At 42.1% G+C, this 23,844-nt stretch overlaps 1 protein-coding gene across 1 annotated transcript; it reads left to right on the top strand.

Moving 5' to 3' along the window:
* Positions 1-12,693: 12,693 nt before the first annotated feature.
* On the top strand, positions 12,694-18,205 carry LOC140068889 (borealin-2-like). The gene is made up of 10 exons (XM_072114250.1): positions 12,694-12,929; positions 14,518-14,646; positions 14,895-14,938; positions 15,019-15,070; positions 15,144-15,229; positions 16,747-16,814; positions 17,196-17,279; positions 17,382-17,499; positions 17,699-17,785; positions 18,027-18,205. Exons 1-10 carry the CDS (start codon positions 12,791-12,793, stop codon positions 18,087-18,089), a joined length of 870 nt encoding a protein of 289 aa, XP_071970351.1. The 5' UTR covers positions 12,694-12,790; the 3' UTR covers positions 18,090-18,205.
* The last annotated feature ends 5,639 nt before the right edge of the window (positions 18,206-23,844 follow it).

The following is a 23,844-nucleotide window of genomic DNA, read 5'->3' on the forward strand; positions in this document are numbered from 1 at the left end:
ATTTTCTCTTCATATTAGAAACATCTGTAATTAAGTTAGAGCCTCCTGTGCCAGATCATTTTAGGTGATAGGGGAAGGGTTTTTAAGTCTTTACCAGATGGTACTACTGGTGTGAGGGGCAACATTCTGGTGACAGGTAGTCTTTAAAAGTCACTATTCTCCTATATAATACAAGGATAAAAAAAAAGTGCAAAGCCAAGCCAAAATCTGGATAACTGAGGTACATTTGGCACATTTCATTCAAAATTGCAACTAAAGAAAAGCTGCAACAAGATAAATGTGCCTAAAAAGTCACACAAATGAGGTAAGACTGAACACCAGAACTAAGTTACATGCCCCCACATAATGTGGTGAACTCAGTTTATTGGGCATGATTGGAAGGCTGCTTTCTCGTGCAGCATTTCAGCATTTTAAAGGACATCTACCACCAGGATGAACGGTTGTAAACCAAGCACATTGACATGCTGGCGTGTACCGCCTGGAATTGAAATTAGGATTGAAAACATGACTAGGATGATTTTAAGGAAAGTGTTTATTGGATTAGCGCAGCAATGCTGGAGGATGCTAAAAATACAAAAATAGACACATTAAAAGAACCTAATCACAGACTATATAAGCTACTTACATTGCAAAATCCAATCTGAAGGGTGAAAGCTATTGTAGAGGAGTGAATTCAAGTGTGTCACCACCAAACACTGAAGTGAATCACATATTCCCTGAAAGCCAAACCATGAAAATATTGTCCACATAGCGCAAATATAATTTGATTTGTTTGATGAAAGGGTTGTTAAAATATTGGCTAGGGTATACACAACAGTGCTGCAAGGCTGTAGTGCTAACCACTGAGCCACTGTGCTGCCTGAGAGGATCGGGACAGTGACTAACAGGTAAGACAGAAAAGCAAATCCCAACCACTATAGGTTGACCATGGGGGTAAAGAGGGACTTGTGTACTTTAGTGAGGAAGTACCAATTAGGATATGTGGAATGAGAAAGTAATAACTTTAAAGCTGTATTTTCTGAGAGGACTCCCTTCTTCACACTATGTCTCAAACAGGATTGAAGGCGGGTGCAGAACTTCATTGTTGGGTGACTGGGCAATGGTAAATACGTATCAGTATTGCCTAGAAGTTGTTGTGCCTCTTGCACATCATAGTCACTGGGCATCAAAACCACGTAACCCCCTTTGTCAGACGGTTTTATTAGAATATCTTTTAGCCACCTAAGGGCTTGCTTTTCACCTACGGTAATATTCTGAGGCACCTCTGGGTATATTAAAGCTTTGATATCTTCCCATACACATTAGTAAAATCTATCGATCGTAGCACCAGCTGGCAAGGAGGGACAAATCGTGGACTTGACACCACTTTTAAAATTTTCAACCTGAAGGATGTTGTTAAGAGAGGATGCATGAAATTGTTCATCAGGACTAGTGATACCCATCAATAACATCCTTACAGACATGTCAGTGGGCAAAAGTACAAGGAATCTCCCTTGTTTCTCAAAGGAGTAGCCATTGGATATTTCAGGAATATTTTCCGGATATTTCATTTTCATATGGCTTTAAAATACCAGATCAAAACAGTCGACTAAAGCAAAACCTAAGCCTTTTCAGAGCAACAAGAGACAGACAAAGGAAAGAACTGTAGAAGGGTACAAAAATATTTCTGGTGCATTGAAACTTCCAGGTCCACAACAGTCTCCATCATCTCTAAATGGGAGAGCTTTGAAATAAAACAGAACTCAGTCGCAAACTAAGCTTAACTTTCAGCACTTTAGTTTGTACCACTGTGATGTGATACAGAATAAAATGCCGACTCACCCGTTCTTCTGGTGCTTAAGTGTATCCGAACTCCAGGTTACCGGTACTCCAGGTACTCTCGGAAACCGGCCTCCGTCCACAGGCCAGACAAACCGAAAACAAAAGGTATGGAATCCAGCGCTCTGTACCTCACTCGGAGACGGTCCAATATCAAAATTCTTCCTTTATTCAATAAAATTCAATGTGTTTCAACATGAGGTGTCTTAATCATGATCTCATGTGTACATGGTAACAAACACTTTTAAAACACAGGTCACATCCATCCGGATCGTGAAGCACAGGATACAGGTAGTATAAAAAAACACATAATCTAATAAACACAAATACAGAATAGGACAACGATATCTATGGTGACATGATACATGGAAATTCATATAGTTACATGGGGAGAAACAAAAACGAAACTTTGACATATTAGTCGCATATTGCTAAACTATGCATAGCATAGCAAAGCATTGTTTAAAGAACAATGTACCGTATGTGTTACTCAGAAATAAATATTCGTCCAAGACTTTTAAATCAAGCAACTAAACAACGTTAATACATTGCATACAATCTCCGTCTAGTCTTGGTGTGGTGTTAATAGAGACAAAAAATAAAACATAGTTCGATACCTAAAATCTTAACAAATAACAAGCAACTAACGATTTAAAAGTTTATATTTCATATCTGCCCCCCTGACCGGCCGAAACACCCTTTCAATGCCAGTTCAGGCGAAACCATCTGTTTGCTTATTGTGAAAATCCCTGAAATGTTTAGAGGAAATATTCAAGGAGTTATTGCTCATGTCCGATAAGTGTCTCTGAATTCTGCTTTTTAAGGGGCCAGCTGTATGCCCCACATATTGTTTATTGTACTTAAGACAAGAAGCTACATTTATAACATTGGATGTAGTGCAGTTAATATATGACTTGATATTGTGACTAGCACCCGTAACCATAGATGTGACCGTATTTCCCATTTTGATATGATCGTAGACTTTACACTGTTTATGTCCACATCTGTAATTTCCCTTAAATGTGAGGCAGAATGATTTTTTTACTTCCTCACTAAGGAACATACTTGGTGTTAGGATCACTAGAAGGGTTTCCGATTTTATTGACCTGAATGTGGCTCCAGTACTGTCAAATATGCGAGCTAGGATGAGAGTGTGGAAAAAAACTACCTCTTTCTCCTCTGGGGCGGGCTAATCTTATCAAAATGACCTTAATGCCACAATTACTATACGTACTGCACAACTCCCCGGTATGGATACCAAAATATTGGTTCCAGAGAATTCACGGACAATTCAGGGAATTGATCTGGAAACAAGGGGCTTCTCGTATCAAACTTACTCCTCGTATGCATGGGCATATTGGGGGACATTATCACTGGTGTCGCTACTGGAGACAGGGAAGTTAGGGAACAGTGCAAGGCAATATCCTACTCTGGCATTGATGAACAAGGTGTGGCGGACTTATAAACAAATAGTGGGGGTGGGGCCCTGGACCAAGTATACGCCTCTGTGGAATAATCCGTATTTGGGAGAGGTATTCATGTTGGACGACACAAGACGGTGGGAACAGAAAGGGGTTAAATACTTACACCAATTATATGTAGACTCTATATTGAAATCGTTTCAGCAGCTGGAGGAGGAGTTTGAGGTTCCCAGGCAGATGTTCTACCAATATCTACAATTAAGGCACAGCTTACAGTCGCAGTTTGAGTCAGGGGAAGTAGAGATTTCTCCACTAGGTGATGACTGGGGTGGTTCAGGCTAAATCCATGAGAGGGCTAATTTCTTTACTATATGGAGAAATATTGGACAAGGTGCTGGGGGACCAGATGAATGGGACACGGCAAAAGTGGGAAAGGGATGTGGGTGAGTTGGAAGAGGAGGAGTGGGAGGAGGCACTAGAATCCCCCTGTAAACTATCGCTGAACGTGGCACAGAGGCAGTCACAGTTATTCTTGGTTCATAGAGCTTATCGTACTCCAGTCCTGTTGAAGAAAATGGGGATCCGTAGTGAGGCTAGGTGTCCGTGATGTTTAATGGATGAGGCTGACATCATACACGTGTTTTGGTCATGTCCGGCGCTGAGAGACCTATGGGACAGGGCTAATAGACTACTGGAAAGAGTGTTTGGAGTGATAGTGGGGTCTGACCCAAAGGTGTGTGTACTGGGCTGTGTGGGGAAACTGTAGAGTACCAGGGCACAACAACAGGCGATAGCCAAGATCCTATATCAAGTGCGGAAGACAATAGCTACACATTGGCTGGATACTGCGCCTCCTGGTATATCAGAAGTTAAGAGAATGGTAAAGGTCACAATTCGTATGGAAATGGAGGTTTACCTCAAACGTAATACATTAGGGAAATTCGAAAAGCAGTGGAGTAAATGGTTGGATTGCCCAAGACTAGGGTCAGAGGAGCTGCTCAGAAGGTGGAGACAGGTGTGCCCAGGGGGACTGTTAGGGGGCAGGCAGGAATTGGCATAACGCGGGGGCGGGTTGTGTGGTACAGCAAAAAGTGAGTTTAATCCTAGACTAGGAGGGACCGGACCGCTGGGCGGGGAGAGGTTTGTTAAGGAAGGGAGAGGAGGGGTTGGTTTATGGTTATGGTCATGAGCTGTAATTTGTACATTGAAGTCTGTACTAATATACATGTTTTTCCTTCAAAATGGATGTTTATTTATATGCTTTAATAAAGACCATCTGATTTTAAAAAAAGGAACAAACTTGGTGAAAGATTATTACCCAATGTAGGTGCCCACTTAGCAATGTACCTTACCCCAGAAGAAACAATCCGACATAAGGTATGGGGAAAAACTATTTTGGAGTATTGGTTATTGAATGAAATGACAAAAGTAACTTCTTGCTTTACTGTTTCCCTTTTGTTACCTTTGCTGCTTTTTATACCCAACAGTGAATTCTGTGTGATATTTTTAATTTTCTGAGTGGCCATTGCTATATCTCGACTCTTATATTGTCGAGATTCTAGACGTTTACTTAAGTTCAGATTTTCTCGTACAAAATCACTGTCCAATGTGCAATTACGACGTACACTCACCGGCCACTTTATTAGGTACACCTGTCCAACTGCTCGTTAACACTTAATTTCTAAACAGCCAATCACATGGCGGCAACTCATTGCATTTAGGCATGTAGACATGGTCAAGACAATCTCCTGCAGTTCAAACCGAGCATCAGTATGGGGAAGAAAGGTGATTTGAGTGCCTTTGAACGTGGCATGGTTGTTGGTGGCAGAAGGGCTGGTCTGAGTATTTCAGAAACTGCTGATCTACTGGGATTTTCACGCACAACCATCTCTAGGGTTTACAGAGAATGGTCCGAAAAAGAAAAAACATCCAGTGAGCGGCAGTTCTGTGGGCGGAAATGCCTTGTTGATGCCAGAGGACAGAGGAGAATGGGCAGACTGGTTCGAGTTGATAGAAAGGCAACAGTGACTCAAATCACTACCCGTTACAACCAAGGTAGGCAGAAGAGCATCTCTGAACGCACAGTACGCCGAACTTTGAGGCAGATGGGCTACAGCAGCAGAAGACCACACCGGGTGCCACTCCTTTCAGCTAAGAACAGGAAACTAAGGCTACTATTTGCACAAGCTCATCAAAATTGGACAGTAGAAGATTGGAAAAACGTTGCCTGGTCTGATGAGTCTCGATTTCTGCTGCGACATTCGGATGGTAGGGTCAGAATTTGGCGTTAACAACATGAAAGCATGGATCCATCCTGCCTTGTATCAACGGTTCAGGCTGGTGGTGGTGGTGTCATGGTGTGGGGAATATTTTCTTGGCACTCTTTGGGCCCCTTGGTACCAATTGAGCATCGTTGCAACGCCACAGCCTACCTGAGTATTGTTGCTGACCATGTCCATCCCTTTATGACCACAATGTACCCTGTAACATCTGATGGCTACTTTCAGCAGGATAATGCGCCATGTCATAAAGCTGGAATCATCTCAGACTGGTTTCTTGAACATGACAATGAGTTCACTGTACTCAAATGGCCTCCACAGTCACCAGATCTCAATCCAATAGAGCATCTTTGGAATGTGGTGAAACGGGAGATTCGCATCATGGATGTGCAGCCGACAAATCTGCGGCAACTGTGTGATGCCATCATGTCAATATGGACCAAAATCTCTGAGGAATGCTTCCAGCACCTTGTTGAATCTATGTCACGAAGAATTGAGGCAGTTCTGAAGGCAAAAGGGAGTCCAACCCGTTACTAGCATGGTGTACCTAATGAAGTGGCCGGTGAGTGTTTTTGTACCATTTCCCCATAGGGGATGTTTTTGATCACATGCCTCGGATGGCAAGAAGTTGCATTGCCTGAAACTTTTTTTTCTTAAGGGTCTAACAATCACCTTATTCTCTTCTCCCATGAGAGTAACGTCCAAAAAATTAATAGACACGCCTCCAAACTCAGAGATAAATTTTAAGTTCAAATGATTGTTGTGCAAAAATCCAAGAAAGGTCGTGAACATAATTTCGGAATCAGCTCAAACCCACACCAGGTCATCGATATACCTGCCAAACCAGGCTATCGATCCCCGATGTGGGTTTTCGGATCCGGATGGATGTGGGCTTCTACCTGAGGTCTTCTGATTTTCCGTTGATTTGGGTTCTCGCTAGCTCTCATTGTAGGATATTTCCCGCCCATACCACCTGACCTGTGACATCACGAGGCGGGTGTTCTAAAAGTGATTGTTACCATGTACACATGAGATCATGATTAAGACACATAGGGTCGAAACGCGTTGATCCTTATATCGGATGTACTTATCTGCATTATTTTTATTGAATAAAGGAAGAATTTTGATATTGGACCGTCTCCAAGTCTGGTACAGAGTGCTGGATTCCATACCTTTGTTTACTGTGATGTGGTATATATAATTTCCAATTGGAAAAATGGGGGAAGTAACGGGGGGAACAATTTGCAAGGGTAAAACATAACTTTCAATTTACTATTGAAAACATTTATTGTGGTCGGATATGTACAATAAAATAACACAAGCTTTTATGGTAAATACACATTTAATATACTTTAGTCTGTGCCTGAAAGTAGTAAAGCGGGTGGACCCCCTAGTTTAGTTTCACGACTTTCTGTGCTCTTTTTAGAGTATGGAGGGAAAATACATATTGAGGATTTATGTGGCAGGATAGTCGGAGACAGGAAAACCTTTAAGCTGTGTCCACATGGTAAGTTTAACGAAACACGACGGAACACAATGTTACCTCAACTCTGTCTCTATCAGTCCAAGGCTGCATTCACACGACCGTCAGAGGGACGTATATAAGAATAGGAAACGAATCGCCATTTAGGAAAGAAATTGTTCATTACACATGTATAGGTAACTTCCATATATGGACTGACACTAATGAATATAAGTTCCTCTCCTTATGATACTGAATATGTGTTTTTCTAATAAGGACTTTAATATATTATCAAACTTCTACTACAAGATTGGTTTATATTTGTTATGTTAATAATTCCCATAGTATTTGTTAGAAACTTGTGAAACTTGTGAAAACTTGTGAATTAAGCTCTTAAGGTAGATTTATCCATTCATCACATCACAATAGAAATTATCAGAAATTTAGTTCTCACACATCAAAACACAAGACAATCACATGCACCTATTCATTAAATATCTTCACAACATTTTCTCTGCTTCTATCACTTTTTGATCCAAAGACACTATAGGTCACATCACTTTTTCGATTTAAAATAGGATCATCACATTCACATTAAATATTTAACACAACCCCAATTTAGCACCATACACAATTTAAAACACCATCTTGGAGTTACTTTCTGGAGATCTTTTGAATAAATAAACTTATTTGCATGCCTAACACACTTCGTAACACAAGTCAATCAAATAGGACGTATTCACAAGAACACAGTAATTATTATCCAAGGCCAATTCACATCCCCAGGGAGAGTGGCAACAATAGGTATATACATTGGATATAACCGTCTCTCCAGTTATCCGTACTTTTTGCTAATTATATTCAACATTATTACCTGTGAGCGCATCCCAGCCACTGACGCCGCCAGGTGACGATTCTTCCGACAAGCACTCAGGCGCATGCGCATGCCCAGCCAGGTGAGACAGAATGTCTCCCTGTCTTGGGACTGCGCAGGCGCAGTAGTGGCCGGAAGAAGGTCGTCGCCATCTTACTACAGGCGGAAAAAGTGTCAGGGCATGCGCCAATTAGCAGGTGACTACACTAAGTAAATGACTGACAGACATTTCCACCCATCACAGTCCCCTTAGAAATCACATGACACATACCCCAGGCCTTAAATAACTGGACGTACCTCTCAGTTAACACGCCTCCTGAGGAAGCAGTAAGCGAAACGCGCGTCGGGGCGCGGGGCAGACAAACAGCCATAGCAAGGTAATAATCCTCATACCATTGATTGTAAATGAGAAAAATGCACTTTATTGCCTAGCACTTTATTACATAATACAATGCACTTTATCATCTAGTATAATGTTTAAAGGCACAACGAATATATATAGGATAAATTGCTGAGGTCTCCCCCATCAATTTGGGACCATCTTTTAACCTGTTGAAGTTAATGTCTGTATTGGTTTTATTTTGATATGAAATAAAAGAATTTATAAGATTTTTAAACTTATTAACTTTGAGTTCCCCTCTTTGTTTGGGTGTTTAATTGAAGTATAGGGGGGAATCTCCTGAAACATACTAGAGGACATATCGTGTTTTGGTTACGTATATATATACGTCCGCAAGCTTACACAGGGTAAAGTTAGGACATGTCTCTCTATGCGCCATGCATTGCTATGGAGAGGGCTCACCCCTCCTCCTCTCCATCATGGCGAACATATGCATACGTTCGTGTGAATGCAGCCTAAGGCAGATCACGTCAGAGTTTGATCAGGGTGCGATCAGGGTTTGGTCAGTGAAAACGCACATTTTGCATCAGCGTGACTTGCAAAAGTAGAGCATGATGAGATTTAAACGCGCGTTAAAAAAAACGGGTGTGTGTATGAAAAAAATGCAAGTCTGAAAAGACCCATTGATTACAATGGGTCAGAGTGCAATGCAGATTCTGCGCGTCAAAAGCACGCGCAGAAAACGCGCGTGAAAGGGGCCTAACTGTTTTGTATTCTGGTGGCCTATGGATCCGACCATAAACTAAGCCCTTACTGTTGTTGGATTGCCCCACTTTGCGCATCTTCTACAGATTTGTATTAAATATAGTACACCTGCCCCTATAGCATTGTGCCCCTAATGCCCCCCAGTTTTACTGCAACTCTGAAATTTCCAGCTTTCCCTCTTCAATCGTTTAATTGCCCCCCCCCCCCCATAGAATCATCTTAAGCCCCTTCTACACTGGCGTTTTTCACGCGCGAGTTCTGCGCGTGCATTTGACGCGCAGAACTTGCATTGCACTCTGTCCCATTGTATTCAATGGGTCTTTCTCCATTAGCGTTGTTTTTGATACAATATATATGTGTGAAGAACACATTGCAGATGTATTTAAACATCTGCAATGTGTTCTTCACACACATATATATTGTTCTTCACATGCTATTTTGTTCGCGCCGTTCCGCGCGTATCTCCCGACAAGTAAGCAGATGTGCCGAACATCTGTAATCTATTCTGCACTGTGTTCTGCACTGTGTTTTTATCTTAAATGATCCTGTGTTCACTGTGTTCACTGTGTACAATGATTTTATTCTATTCTTCACTGTTCTTCACATCTGCTAAATTGACGGGAGATAATATACACGCGGAACAGTGAAGAATAGATCGCAGATGTTTGCAAATTATCAGAAGACATTATTTTTCAATTAAATAACACATTTTAATCCCAAACCATGGTCCCTTTGAAAAATGCTCGAGTCTCCCATTGAATCGCGCGTGAAAAATGCGCCGAAAACGCAAAAAAAACGCTAACAACACGCGCATGAAAAACGCAAAAACGCTAATTACTCCAAGGAAAAATGGAACAAAAATGCAGCCAAAAACGTCAGTTTTTCACGCATTGCACCCTGACGTGAAACGCAACGCTAGTGTGGAAGAAGCCTTAAGAACTCAGTATGTAAATCCCAGCACAGGCGATGACGTGAAGTGCTGATGTCCCATGTATTGCCATGTAGCAGAGGAGGGAGCTAACTTATTGCTCCCTGTTCTTACACAGCTTTCTATAGTTTCAGTCAGTATCCTCAGGCTGCATTCACACATTGCGTTTTCATAGCAGTTTTTAACCCCTTAAGGACGCAGGGTTTTTTCGCTCATTTCTCGCTCTCCACCTTCAAAAATCCATAACTTTTCCATTTTTACGTGTACAGACCTGTGTGAGGGCTTATTTTGTGCGTAACAAATTTTAATTTCCCGTAATGTTATTTATTTTATCTTGCCATGTACTGCGAAGCTGAAAAAAAATTCCAAATGTGGAAACATTGAAAAAAAACCGCACGTCACGTTCTTGTGGGCTCAGTTTTTACGACTTTGACTGTGCACTCAAAATAACACCTCAGCTTTATTCTTTGGTTCGGTGCGATTGCGGTGATACCAAATTTATATAGGTTTTATTGTGTTTTAATACATTTTCAAAAATTAAACGAATGTGTACAAAAAAGAAAAAAAAATTTTGCCATCTTCTGAAGCTAATAACTTTTTCAAACTTTGGCGCACGGAGCTGTGTGAGGTGTAATTTTTTTGCGAAATGAGCCGACGTTTTCATTGCTACCACTTTGAGGTCTGTGCGACATATTGATCATTTTTTATTCCATTTTTTATGTGATGTAAAAAGGTTTAAAAGTTGCATTTCGGACATTTGGGCGCAATTTCCCGTCTCGGAGGTCACCGCCGACCATAACCGTTTTTATATTTTGATAGACCGGGCGTTTTGGGACGCGGCGATACCTAATGTGTCTGTGATTTTTACTGGTCTAGGGAAAGGGGGGTGATTTGAATTTTTAATATTTTATTAGTTTTTTTTCTTTTTTTAACTTTTTTTTCTTTTTTTTTCACTATTTTTTAGACCATCTAGGGTACATTAACCCTAGATGGTCAGATCGCTGCTACCATATACTGCAATACTTCTGTATTGCAATATATGGCATTTTTGCAGCACATTCATTACAATGAGCCACTGGCTCATTGTAACGAATCTGCAGAAGCCATTAAGCCTCAGGTCAAAAGAAGACCTGAGGCTACCATTGCAAACGATCGCCGCCCCCCGATGACGTTCGGGGGCGCGGCGATCGTAACAAAGCACCGACCGCGTTTATTAGCGGTGGGGGTTTTCTTCAATATGCAAAAACCCCCACCTTTGTATGAAGAGGACTCAGCCCGTGAGCCCTCTTCATACATTCCCTATACTTCTGCACCGTAGAGCTACGGCGCAGAGCGTTAAGGGGTTAAAATATGTTTCACTCTAGGCACGTGTTAACATTGCGTTAACGTCATGTGTGAACGCACCATGAAACCACGTTCAACATTTTATTTGCTAAAATACAATGTAACCTCAGCGTGGGATCACGGTTGAAGCCTTTGGAAAACAATAACAAAACACAAGCCAAAAGCAGGTGTGGATCACGATGGGTGAGAAAGTATCATTGAGAGAAGCTGCTCCTCCTCATTTTTTCACTCCACTCCTAGTTTGGACATCAAAAACAGCATCAGAAAAAGTGAACGTGTTAATGCCGGTTGCATTTTGAGACGCAATCCACTTGTGTCCCTCGTGATCATACGTCAAGGTAACATTGCATCTCACTCGCATTGCTTTTATAATGTGTTTAGAGCAAAATCCAAAGGCCGCAATCACATGTTGCGTTTTTGTTCCGTTTACATTGCGCTTAGAAATGCATTTGAACAGTTGAGGGGAGAGGAGATTTGCCTAATTACATCGCTGTTAACATTTGCATTTACAAAACACAACCATTAACACAATGTTAACAAAATGTATATGTTAACACATGCGGAAACATTATGTTTATATTGCGTTTTGTTAACGCAAATGTTAATAGTAATGTAATTAGGCAAAATGCAACATGGGTACTCATCCAAAGGCTCCAAGATGTATTTATATGCTGAAGTGAGGGCGCTTTCACACGATGCGTTGCATCACTTTTTTTTATGCGTTTTTGACGCATTCAAAAGACTTGATCACATTCTGAGGTTACATTGCGTTTTAGGAGATGCAGTGTAAATGCAATGTAACCTCAGCATGTGATCAAGTCTGAGGCCCTATGAATGCATCAAAAATGCATTAAAAAAATGTAACAAATTGTGTGAACGCACCCTAAAAAGGTTATTTTCTATTTTCTTCACTCCACTCCAAAAGCTGCATCTGAAAAAGTCATTGGGGGACATTTACTATGGTGTTTCCGCCAGTTTTGTGGCGCTCTCACCAAATGTTCTGTTCTCAGACCTATTTATTAGCTGGCCGCACCAGAAAAAATGCCTTTTTCCGCCTGCTCCGACTCTTCTCCGAAAAGGGGCGTGGCTTTGGCGGAGTGGAAACTCAGACACAATATGTGTCGCAGCCCTTTTTGGGCGCTGAAAACTGGCGGAAAGTAGACCAAAAGAAAACTGGTCTAGCAGGGACTGTTGGACACATTTCTGGTGCTCGGGACACATTTTGGTCCCAGGGAAAGAAAATGGTCTCGGCGCCAGAAATGTCTCTGCACAGCTACACAATATTAAATGTGTGTCTTCTTTCCGAGAGCAGGTCGGTAACAAAGCCAGTGCAGACACCGACACTTTATGTAAATGTCCCCCATTGTGTGAACCCACCCTCATATGGTAGATTGTTAAACTCCGCCCTCACCTGCTGGATTGTCAGACTCCGCCCCTGTATTAGCAGCCACAGGTGTTCCACTGCAGTCTCACTTCCTTGTATTAAGAGCAGCTCTCTGTTAGGTTTGTGCAGTTGCCTCTCAGTCTGCGGGTTGTTAGTGAATTATAGCTGGTTAATAATGCCTCCAAAGAGAAATAGAAAGAAGTTGGGGTCCCGGGCTGAGGGCAGTGGTGATTCAGGGCTTGGATTGGTTGATCCTCTCCAGGAGCAGAAAAATGAGAAAATCCGTCTCTTCATGCAGGACTTTATACAGCAAAGTGAGTATTATCAAGAAATGGTTCTTAAAGAGCCCCTCCAGAGCTGACTGATTAGCTTCAAGGTCTCCAGTTGTGAAATAAAGTCTCTTAGGCCGACGACACACGTGGCATTTTGAATGGACTGTTTCAAAACGGCACAAAGATGGGTTCAAAACGCCATGTGTGCCGCCGGCCTTAGGCTTCATCCACATGTTCAGTTTTTCAGATGCAGTTTTTGATGCCCAAGCTAGGTGTGGAGTTAAGATGGAGTAGCACTACTTAAAGGGGTTGTCCCATGAACCAAGTTTGGCCTTATCCGCAGGATGGGGGTCTCGGTGAAGGGCTGGGGGTCCCACACCTCATGAGAACGAGGGGATGGGTGAGGTACCTCAGTCGGACCCCTTTTCGTTTATGACCGCTCTGGTCCATTCATCTTTATGACGCTGACAGAGATTGCTGAGCACAGAGCTCAACAATTTCCATCAGCTCCAGTGAGATGTATGGCGCAGAATGGTTATGTGCGGCCGTCTGCTCCATTAATCTCCAGGAGCGACAAGGGGTCCAACTGAGTTGCCTGGGACCCCTCGTTCTTGTGATCTGTGGGGTCCTGTGGATAGGGCCTAACTTGGTTTGAGGGACAACCCCTTTAATGATAAGTCCTCTCCCATTTTGAACCACACCTGCTTTTGCTGAATGTGTGGCTGCACCCTTAGGGTGAAGACACACATGGCGTTTTTGGGCCGTTTTTGGGCCGTTTTTACTAAGTGCGTTTTCAGATCGTTAAAAACGCATGGGTTAAAAAACGCATCCGTTTTTTAAAAACGCATGCGGTTTTTGAAAACGCATGCGTTTTTGTCCGTTTTTCCGAAATTGCGCAATGAAAAACGGACAAAACGCATGCGTTTTCAAAAAACGCATGCGTTTTTAAAAAACGGATGCGTTTTTTAACGCATGCGTTTTTAACGATCTGAAAACGCATTTAGTAAAAACGGCCCAAAAACGGCCCAAAAACGCCATGTGTGTCTTCACCCTTAATGTACTCTGACAGTCCAGGCTGTGATGAGGAGCCCCCAAAGCCCCCCGTCTTATCTAATGAGGAGTCCCCAATTATAACCGCGCCGATACTTAATGTTTAAAGGAAGCACAAGGGTTGCATCCGAACTTTAAAGGGGTTTTGTGTGCAGCCTAACCACTATCCAGAGATGTGACCTATATGAACATTCGTATTTGCATCCTTAGAATCAAAACCCATATTGACAAGCAATGGAAGGTTTGTTACTGTTGTATCCAAGCTATTGCATTTTCTGTGAGCTTAATACAGCAAAGGCAACTGTCTCATTGACTTATGGTTTGCTCCACTGCATTAGCTCGGTTCAATTACAGTTGATTGTCTCGTTAGAATAATCAGATTTTAATTGTATGAAGTATTGGAGTGTATTCACTAAAAGGGTCTCTGCAAGCTCCAATCTTTTGAATGGGACATTTGCAAGACACAGAAGCATATGGGTCTGGCCATTTTAAACGATTGTATGGGTCTCCTAAGTGTAATTGGGCTATCATGTTGTGTCCCATGCATGCCCCACTCTTTTTCTTCTCAACATTCATCCAGAAAAGGAGCGTATGGGGGAGGTCAAGAAGGAGCTGGAGGTTCTCACCATGCTTCCAGACCAAATCCTGGAGGTGGAACTACTGAAGATGCCCATGTCAATAAGACAGATGAAAGTTGGAGAGTATTACAGTGAGTAGAATATATTGCACCATGGGCGGTTTTGAACATTGGTCCTTTTAATTTTCACTGAAAATGTTTGTTCTTGTATATAACCTACCAAGACCCTCCTTGGTTATATTTCTGATAGCTGTGTGATGACCAACACGTCTCGCGCTAAGCCCTAGGCAACAGATCTGCATAAATGGACACAATTCTTTTTTTTCTTTTTGTGACTCTTGTAAGTCAAGTAAAATGGTCAACTTTTCCCTGTGTTTCAGAGTTAATGGAAATGAACAAGGCAGAGTCTACACCTGTTGTGAAGGTGAGCGGGTCACCATATTTTGTGTCCCTGGTGTTTGCTCCAAAGTTGTGATTTGTATGATGCTGAATCCTCTGTTGCAGGTCGACAATCTGGATGAAGAGGTAAAGCTTGTACGAAAGAACAGCAAGAAAGGTATGTTTGGGCACCAGAAGCTGGATCACCCTTTTGGTAGTATGTATGGTTTACCATTATTCTACTCTCACAGTAAAGGTGACCACATCTGTAGAATATCATGACCATGTTGCCTCTAAAGTGATGTCCACAACACAGAAGAATAGGACAATCCAAAAGGTGAGCATGGGCTTGAGACCCTTAAATTAAAGAACCTTTGATAACTTTAGCTTGTACTTAGCACTGTAAGGTGAACCCTAGCAAACTTGAAATATTTGTGCCAGAAGACATGGTTTGTATGCCAGTCCCTTGTCGGCACATATCTCCTGCAAACTGTGTAACAGTAACATGCACTCACCGGCCACTTTATTAGGTACACCTGTCCAACTGCTCGTTAACACTTAATTTCTAATCTGCCAATCACATGGCGGCAACTCAGTGCATTTAGGCATGTATACATGGTCAAGACAATCTCCTGCAGTTCAAACCGAGCATCAGTATGGAGAAGAAAGGTGATTTGAGTGCATTTGAACATGGCATGGTTGTTGGTGCCAGAAGGGCTGGTCTGAGTATTTCAGAAACTGCTGATCTACTGGGATTTTCACGCACAACCATCTCTAGGGTTTACAGAGAATGGTCCGAAAAAGAAAAAACATCCAGTGAGCGGCAGTTCTGTGGGCAGAAATGCCTTGTTGATGCCAGAGGAGAATGGGCAGACTGGTTCGAGTTGATAGAAAGGCAACAGTGACTCAAATCGCCACCCGTTACAACCAAGGTAGGCAGAAGAGCATCTCTGAACGCACAGTACGTCGAACTTTGAGGCAGATGGGCTACAGCAGCAGAAGACCACACCGGGTGCCACTCCTTTCAGCTAAGAACAGGAAACTGAGGCTACTATTTGCACAAGCTCATCAAAATTGGACAGTAGAAGATTGGAAAAACGTTGCCTGGTCTGATGAGTCAACATGAAAGCATGGATCCATCCTGCCTTGTATCAACGGTTCACGCTGGTGGTGGTGGTGTCATGGTGTGGGGAATATTTTCTTGGCACTCTTTGGGCCCCTTGGTACCAATTGAGCATCGTTGCAACGCCACAGCCTACCTGAGTATTGTTGCTGACCATGTCCATCCATTTATGACCACAATGTACCCAACATCTGATGGCTACTTTCAGCAGGATAATGCGCCATGTCATAAAGCTGGAATCATCTCAGACTGGTTTCTTGAACATGACAATGAGTTCACTGTACTCAAATGGCCTCCACAGTCACCAGATCTCAATCCAATAGAGCATCTTTGGGATGTGGTGGAACGGGAGATTCGCATCATGGATGTGCAGCCGACAAATCTGCGGCAACTGTGTGATGCCATCATGTCAATATGGACCAAAATCTCTGAGGAATGCTTCCAGCACCTTGTTGAATCTATGCCACGAAGAATTGAGGCAGTTCTGAAGGCAAAAGGGGGTCCAACCCGTTACTAGCATGGTGTACCTAATAAAGTGGCCGGTGAGTGTTTGTCCAACATAATAAGCTCTACTTGTCCATTAGTGGTTCAAGACTGGTTTATGAAAGGCCATTCTTGATGGATATCCCCTAATGTCTCTCTACACTGCAAATACATGCGGTGTGTTTTTGTTTAAATAAACACTTATAGGGTGCAGTTGCCAATATACCTTCTTATTCTTTCCATTTTAGGTTCCAAAAAGTAAATCTCTTGTGTCGTTGACTAACGATACTGGCAAGAAACCAACCTCTTTAACAAGGTAATTCCAATTTAAGGGTAGGCTCTGGGTGATATCTTGTTATATCGGGCCTTGCAATGATTTGCTCTCCCATGCTTAAAACTGAAATTGGACCAACTCATCTCCTACACTTTGCGTTCTTTACATATTTTTTGCTCCAAAATACTTAGGAGTGGTTGGGACTGGGATGGTGGCAAGCTAACATATGCACATGATTGAAGTACCGTAGTCTTGTCTTTGGCATAATATCACAGGGCAGAAATACAGTCTGTCATAATCGCTGGAATTGGTTAGTAAACAAACTGAAGACCTGTGCCTATATATTAGCTCACTGACCTTGCATCGAAATTTGTGTCTTTATAAAAAGATTTTAAATAGAGAAATTCTTCTTCCCTCTTATAGGTCAGTGTCTGCAACACCACTAAATAAAGCTCCCAAGAAGATGATGTCAACTTCATCCTGCAGACCTGTTTCCAGAACCTCGAGGTACCCAAATTCATACTCTAATCTCTGTGGGTGCTGTCTGCTGGTTAATCATCTATGATTTGCAGATTGACTAAATGAATTATTTTTTTTTCTTTCACTCAGAAATGCAACAGCCCCTTCAACCCGATCCTCAAGAAACCGAGCCTTCTCATCACTAAGTGACAACTTGCCATTACATGAAGGACTTCCTTTTGTTCATATACCACTGGTGGATGGGCAGGTAATGGCATGTCACCCAGACTATATTTGGGCTAGTTGCATAGTTGAGATCATAATGGTGGATTTTTATTTTTATTTATTTTTTATTTCCCTCGTCTGAAGAGTAACACTTTGTAGCAGGGGATAAGACTAACAAGAACGCTTTAGTCTCTGCGCATTCTGCCTCATTGATATGTTTTGGCTTCCCTTCTTTTCTTCAGACTTTATCCTCCGCGTATGATGACCTGGAGTCTCTGGATGTGGAGCTGCTGAGGAAAGACACGGTGCAGCACATACACACACTTGTGGTGAGCAGTTGTGATATTGCAGCATAAAGTTAATTTAGAAATGGAAACTTGTAAATCTGGGCTGTATACGTAAGTATTATAGGACCTAAGTCTGGAATTCCCTTCCCACATATGATACTAAGATACTGAAAAGGCACTTGTTTTTATGTGTATTTGGAAAATGAACAGATGTATGAAGATTTTGTGGGTGATGGTCTTTCTCAGTATACATTTAATAGGTGGCTTCTTCTTGTTTTCTCAGGATCAGCTCACCAGCCTATGTGCCAAAGCATCAACTCAGCACCTTGTGGGTGGCCATGGGTAAATGACACTAACTGGAGATCCACCAGTGGGTGATGGCAGTGGGTCATCTCAAGCTGTTTTTATACATTTTATTTATGTAAATGATTTTGTAATAAATGAAAAAAAAAATCTTTCACATCCTGAGCATCTTAATGTTTGTCACTCTGTGAAGGGTATGTAAGACCTTAATCGCTTAAACCAGTGTTCTAAAGTATCAGGAATTATACTTTTCCACATCAATATACGTAAAATGATACTAATAGAAAATGACAGGTTCCCTTTAACCCCTTAAGGACGCAGGGTATTTTTGCTCATTTCTTGCTCTCAATCTTCAAAAATCCATAACTTATTCATTTTTCCGTGTACAGGGCTTATTTTGTGCGTAACAAATTTTACTTTCCCATGATTTTATTTATTATTCCATGCTGTGTACTGGGAAGTCGGGTACGGTACGATCGCGGTGATACCAAATTTATACAGGCTTTATGGCGTTTTAATACATTTTCAAAAATAAAACTAATGTGTACAAAATTAAAAAAATAAATAATTTTGCCATCTTCTGCTAATAACTTTTTCATACTTTGGTGTACGGAGCTGTGTGATATGTCATTTTTTGCGAAATAAAACGACGTTTTCATTACTACCATTTTGAGGACTGTGCGACATTTAGATAACTTTTTTTTTTTTTTTTTCCCTCTTCCATTATTTCTTAGACCATCTAGTGTACATTAACCCTAGATGGTCTGATCGATCCTACCATATACTGCAATACAACTGTATTGCAGTATATGGCATTTCTGCACACTATACATTTCACAGTGCCTCCGACCCCGGGTGTTAGCGATGGGTCTTTGCTCTTACAGCCCATCTCTGTATGACGAGGGCTCGGCCCGTGAGCCCTCTTCATATACCCTTCATAGCTCCGTGGCGGATATATCCGCCACGGAGCGTGAAGGGGTTAAATCTGACCTTCTGTGTGAGAGAGAGATACCTCAGCTCTCAACCCCCCACTGTTGTGCTCCTTCACAGGAACAGAGCTCAGTGGGGGGGGGTCTGAGGAGTGAGCAGCACAGACAAGTTGCCCTTTAAAAAGTAGAATTTCAATATTTGCAGAAGATACAAAAGTAATACGGAGGTATATAGTATAACATTTTATAGAGGAATTTGTGTAGGCTTGGGCAAAAAAATAGCTGAGGTTTAATATAAATCTGCAACTTGGGGTTATACAGTGTGGACGGTTTATGGCTTAACCTCATTGCACTGTACAAATACCTGAATGGCCAGTTCAGGGCCATTCATACTATGAACTTTTTATCTTTAGGCCTGTGGCCACGACAAAAGCGTCCTCTACATCTCGAGGCGAGGTGGCTCTACCATACCCTTAGACAAGGGTTCTTTACTGTAAGTTGACAATGATACTGTGGAACTTGCTGCTGGAGTAGGTTGTTATGGATGATATTTTGTACCTGGATGCCTTTCTGTAGAACAAAAAAAATTAGGTGTTATGGGGGAAAATTGGGATTTTTGTACTTTGTGTAAAATCTGTTTCTCATCACTACATAAGAGGGGGGGGGGAGGTGTTGGTGGGCTATACCCTTATGTCAGTTTGTGCAACCGCAGTATGAGCAAAATTTTTTAAAAAAAGGAACCAACATGGCCTGAACTCAAAAACAGAGCAAGTCCTGGAAAGGACATAATGTAAAGCACGAGGGTAGGATCTGTGTCCCCCACTGTGGCAACGGGAACAGATTTTGTGGCAAGTACAAAAATCCCAATTTCTTGCACTAACATTTAAGGGGTTATCTGGGTTTAAAAAATTTCTTCTGGGAGGGCTATTTAAACACAATAAACATGTACTTACCTCCTCCGGTGCTGCCGATGTCCCGCGCCGCGGCCGGTCTTCTCTGTGCGCTGGTTTCATTACACCGGCGGCCGGATGCTCCCATGCGCACCATCTCCCAGCGCTTACAACGCTGAGAGATGGGGACGGATGGGAGGAGCCGTCCACATCGGGGACCGGAAGCTCCCTGTGCGCGGCTTCCGTGCCCCTGTAAACAAGCAGGGGCACGGATCGAAGGGACCGCGGCGTGGGACATCAGCGGTGCCGGAGGAGGTAAGTCCATGTTTATTATGTTTAACTAGCCCTCCCCAGCCCGGCCATAAAAAAATTTTTTAAACCCGGATAACCCCTTTAAGAAAGGCTGCACCCTGGGACATCCAGACCAGTCCCTTAAGGGAGGACACTACGTACACAGCTGCCTGATGCGCTTCAAGGGAAATGCATGTGACAGAACTTGGGCTCTGGTCCATACCTTCTCTAATACACATATGCTGATGAAGGACTTGGGACATCCAAAGGGCTTGAATCTACCATATAATGACATTGGTAGCTTTGAAATCATGTACATGGGAGTACTGATGCTTCACAGAAGGTGTCACAACCACATTGACTGCAAACAGTTGAAGGGGTTTGCCCATGAAAGAAAATTTGCTAATTTCTGTCCTCTAGTAGTGATTACACAAAGAGGATCATTTTTAACTCTTTACTTTACAATGTATACTCCCAGGTTTCTTGCTGTTTTGGCTCCATCACTCAGTGATGGTCAGTGTAAAATTCCAGGCAACTTTCTTAGGAGAACTCTTACTTCCCAACCCTAGTCACAAGCCTCTCACGCAGCCAAACCAGTTCACTATGCTGTACTGAAGAGACCCAACCAGGAGGAAATAGTGCTGTATACAGTTGGGAGTCTGTTCCTTCTGGAGTAGATATACTGGTTTGGTTTTAATCCTGCATCATGTTATATGTCAAGGGAGCTGCTTTACAAGGTAACATGGAGCATGAATGGCTAGAAGACTCCACACGCTTCATGGTGGCATTCATTAGCAGTTTCGCAAGGAGAGCTCTTACTTCTCAAACAGCAGACTCTCTAAGCAAACATATTACGATGTCTCTTGTGATGTGGTATACAGTTTTCTGAAAATGTAGTTAGATTATAAGGGTTATCTACACATTAATTTAGCGTCTGAACATTCACTAGTATCTGACACTTAGAAAGATGAGACAGATCAGAGATGAGATGCATGAAATGTATATAACATTATAAGCACTACAAAAATAGAAGAGGCCACAGCCAGGGGTGAACCAAGCCTTTCTGCTGCCCAAGATGAGCCATAGAGAGATTGCACCCCCCTCCATATATGTAATATAATGCCGCTCGCAGCGTGCAGCCATGTGGTATAAAATGCTTGCAGCATGCCGCCATGTAATATAAAATGCATACAGCATTCCGGCATGTAGTATAAAATGCATAGTGTGCTGCCATGTAGTATAAAACTAAAACTTGCAATTGTTTTAGGGCTTTTATGCCACTGACAAGGTGCAGAAGCCCTGAAAAATATCACCAATACTGCATATACATACAACATATATACACACATACAGTATATACAACATCTACACATATACCAGCAGTATATACAGCATATACATACAGCAAATATACACACCATACATATACCATATACAGAATATATATACATCTATACATGCATATGTACATACTTACACATATATATTATATATACATACCTTACCTTACTTTTTTCCTTCTTCTACAGTCCTGGCGGGTTTGGCCTTGTCCTCCGAACCGAGCGGGGGGGCGGGGAACTGGAGTCGTGAGCGGACAGGTGGGGTTGCGGTCATGGGGACATGCCGGCCAGAGGTTGGATATGTGCTGGCCAGAGAAATTCTCAATTCGGCTCATTGCAGGGGCACCCCTGGCCACAGCATCAGATGAGGTGAAGGTGAACCCTTTATTCATTTCTTATTCATTTAACGTTGCAATTGTTATGCTCTCTTGTGCATAAAGGTTTCGCCTTCTTCACCTCATCGGATGCTATGGCCTCTTCTATTTTTGTATGGACCTTGGATGGGAATGCCTTGATTCCAGGCTGCAAGCACCATTCACACGGCCGAATCATAGGGGGGGCGCACAGGGAGCGAGCCCCGGGGCCCCCACCAAATGTGGGCGATTCGAGCTGTCGCATGACCACCCGATTCGCCCACTGTGTATTTGGGTCTGGGCTGACCGCTGTAGCACATGGGGGCATACTAATGCTGAATGCTATGGCAGAGCCAGGGAACAATAAGTTCCCTGCTCTGCCATTTGACGATCCGTGGAAACCAAGATGGCCGCACCCTGTGTTCATGGCGCCGGCATCTTGGTACACCTCCGAAGATAACCACGAGGGAAGAAGACGAGGATGGCGCGCATCGGGGGAATGGAGGAAGGTGATGTACAATTTTATTTATAAAATAAACTGTATATAACTGTATATAGTTATCATTGGTGGTGTATATAGTTATTATAAAAGGTGTGTATATATTTATTATTGGAGCTGTTGTGTAAATAGTTATAATAGGGGGGTGCATATAGTTAGTTATTATAGGAGGTGTTGTGTATATAGTTATAATAGGGGAACTGTAGATAGTTACTTATTATAGGGTGGTGTATATAGTTATAATAAGGGGTATATTGTTAGTTATTATAGGGGAGTGCATATAGATATTATGGGGAGTATATAGTTATTATAGGAGGTGTTGTGTAGTTATAATAGGGGAACTGTAGATATTATAGGGTGGTGTATATAGTTATAATGGGTATATTGTTAGTTATTATAGGGGAGTGCATATAGTTATGGGGGGTATATAGTTATAGGAGGTGTTGTGTATATAGTTATAATAGGGGAACTGTAGATATTATAGGGTGGTGTATATAGTTATTATAAGGGGTATATTGTTAGTTATTATAGGGGGTGCATATAGTTATTATGGGGGTATATAGTTATAGGAGGTGTTGTGTATATAGTTATAATAGGGGAACTGTATATAGTTAGTTATTATAGAGTGGTGTATATAGTTATTATAGGGAACTGTATATAGTTATTATAGGAGGTTATTATAGTTATTATGGGCTCTGTATATAGCAAAAGAGTAGAGCAGCACTGTGAAAATCTGATTCAAATCCATGTGGGTGCAAGCTTCTAGGGGTCCGACTCACAATCCCAAGGTCCACAGTCCAAAATCCAAGACAAGGAAGCAGCACTCCATGAAAACTAGTGTTTTATTTCACCAGTGGAAAGAGTACAATGTTTCAGCTATCTCAATGTAGTCATTATCAAGCATGATAATGGCTACATTGAGACAGCTGAAACATTGTACTCTTTCCACTGGTGAAATAAAACACTAGTTTTCACTGAGTGCTGCTTCCTTGTCTTGGATTTTGGACTGGGGCTCTGTATATAGTTGTTATAGGGGGACTTTATATAGTTAACGCTGGGGGTGCATATAGTTATTGTTAGGGGGTGTATATAGTGATTGCTCGGGGAGCTGTATGGAGAAAATTTGCTTACCCAAATTTCCATTTCTTTTAGTCCGTGAGGCAGCACACATATGGGATTCTTCCCCTAGGTACAACTCAGAAGAGAACAGGTTAACAAGCAGTAGTAGACAATTAAATACTTAGTGTCTTAGCTGACTCCACCTATATAAGGCCGGAGCACACACACAACCCTTGTATGGTATATAGCAATAACGTTTCATCATTTAAGGGCGGGAAAGTTGTGCTGCCTCACGGACTAAAAGAAATGGAAATTTCGGCAAGCAAATTTCCTCCTTCTTTTTCGTCCATTCGGCAGTACACATATGGGACTTGGCAAGCAGTACTTATGGGGAGGGATCTTAGTCGCCTGCTGAAGCACCACCTTATGTAAGGCTG

The sequence above is a fragment of the Engystomops pustulosus genome, chromosome 7 (genome assembly GCF_040894005.1).
Source record: "Engystomops pustulosus chromosome 7, aEngPut4.maternal, whole genome shotgun sequence".
Taxonomy (NCBI): Eukaryota; Metazoa; Chordata; class Amphibia; order Anura; family Leptodactylidae; genus Engystomops; species Engystomops pustulosus.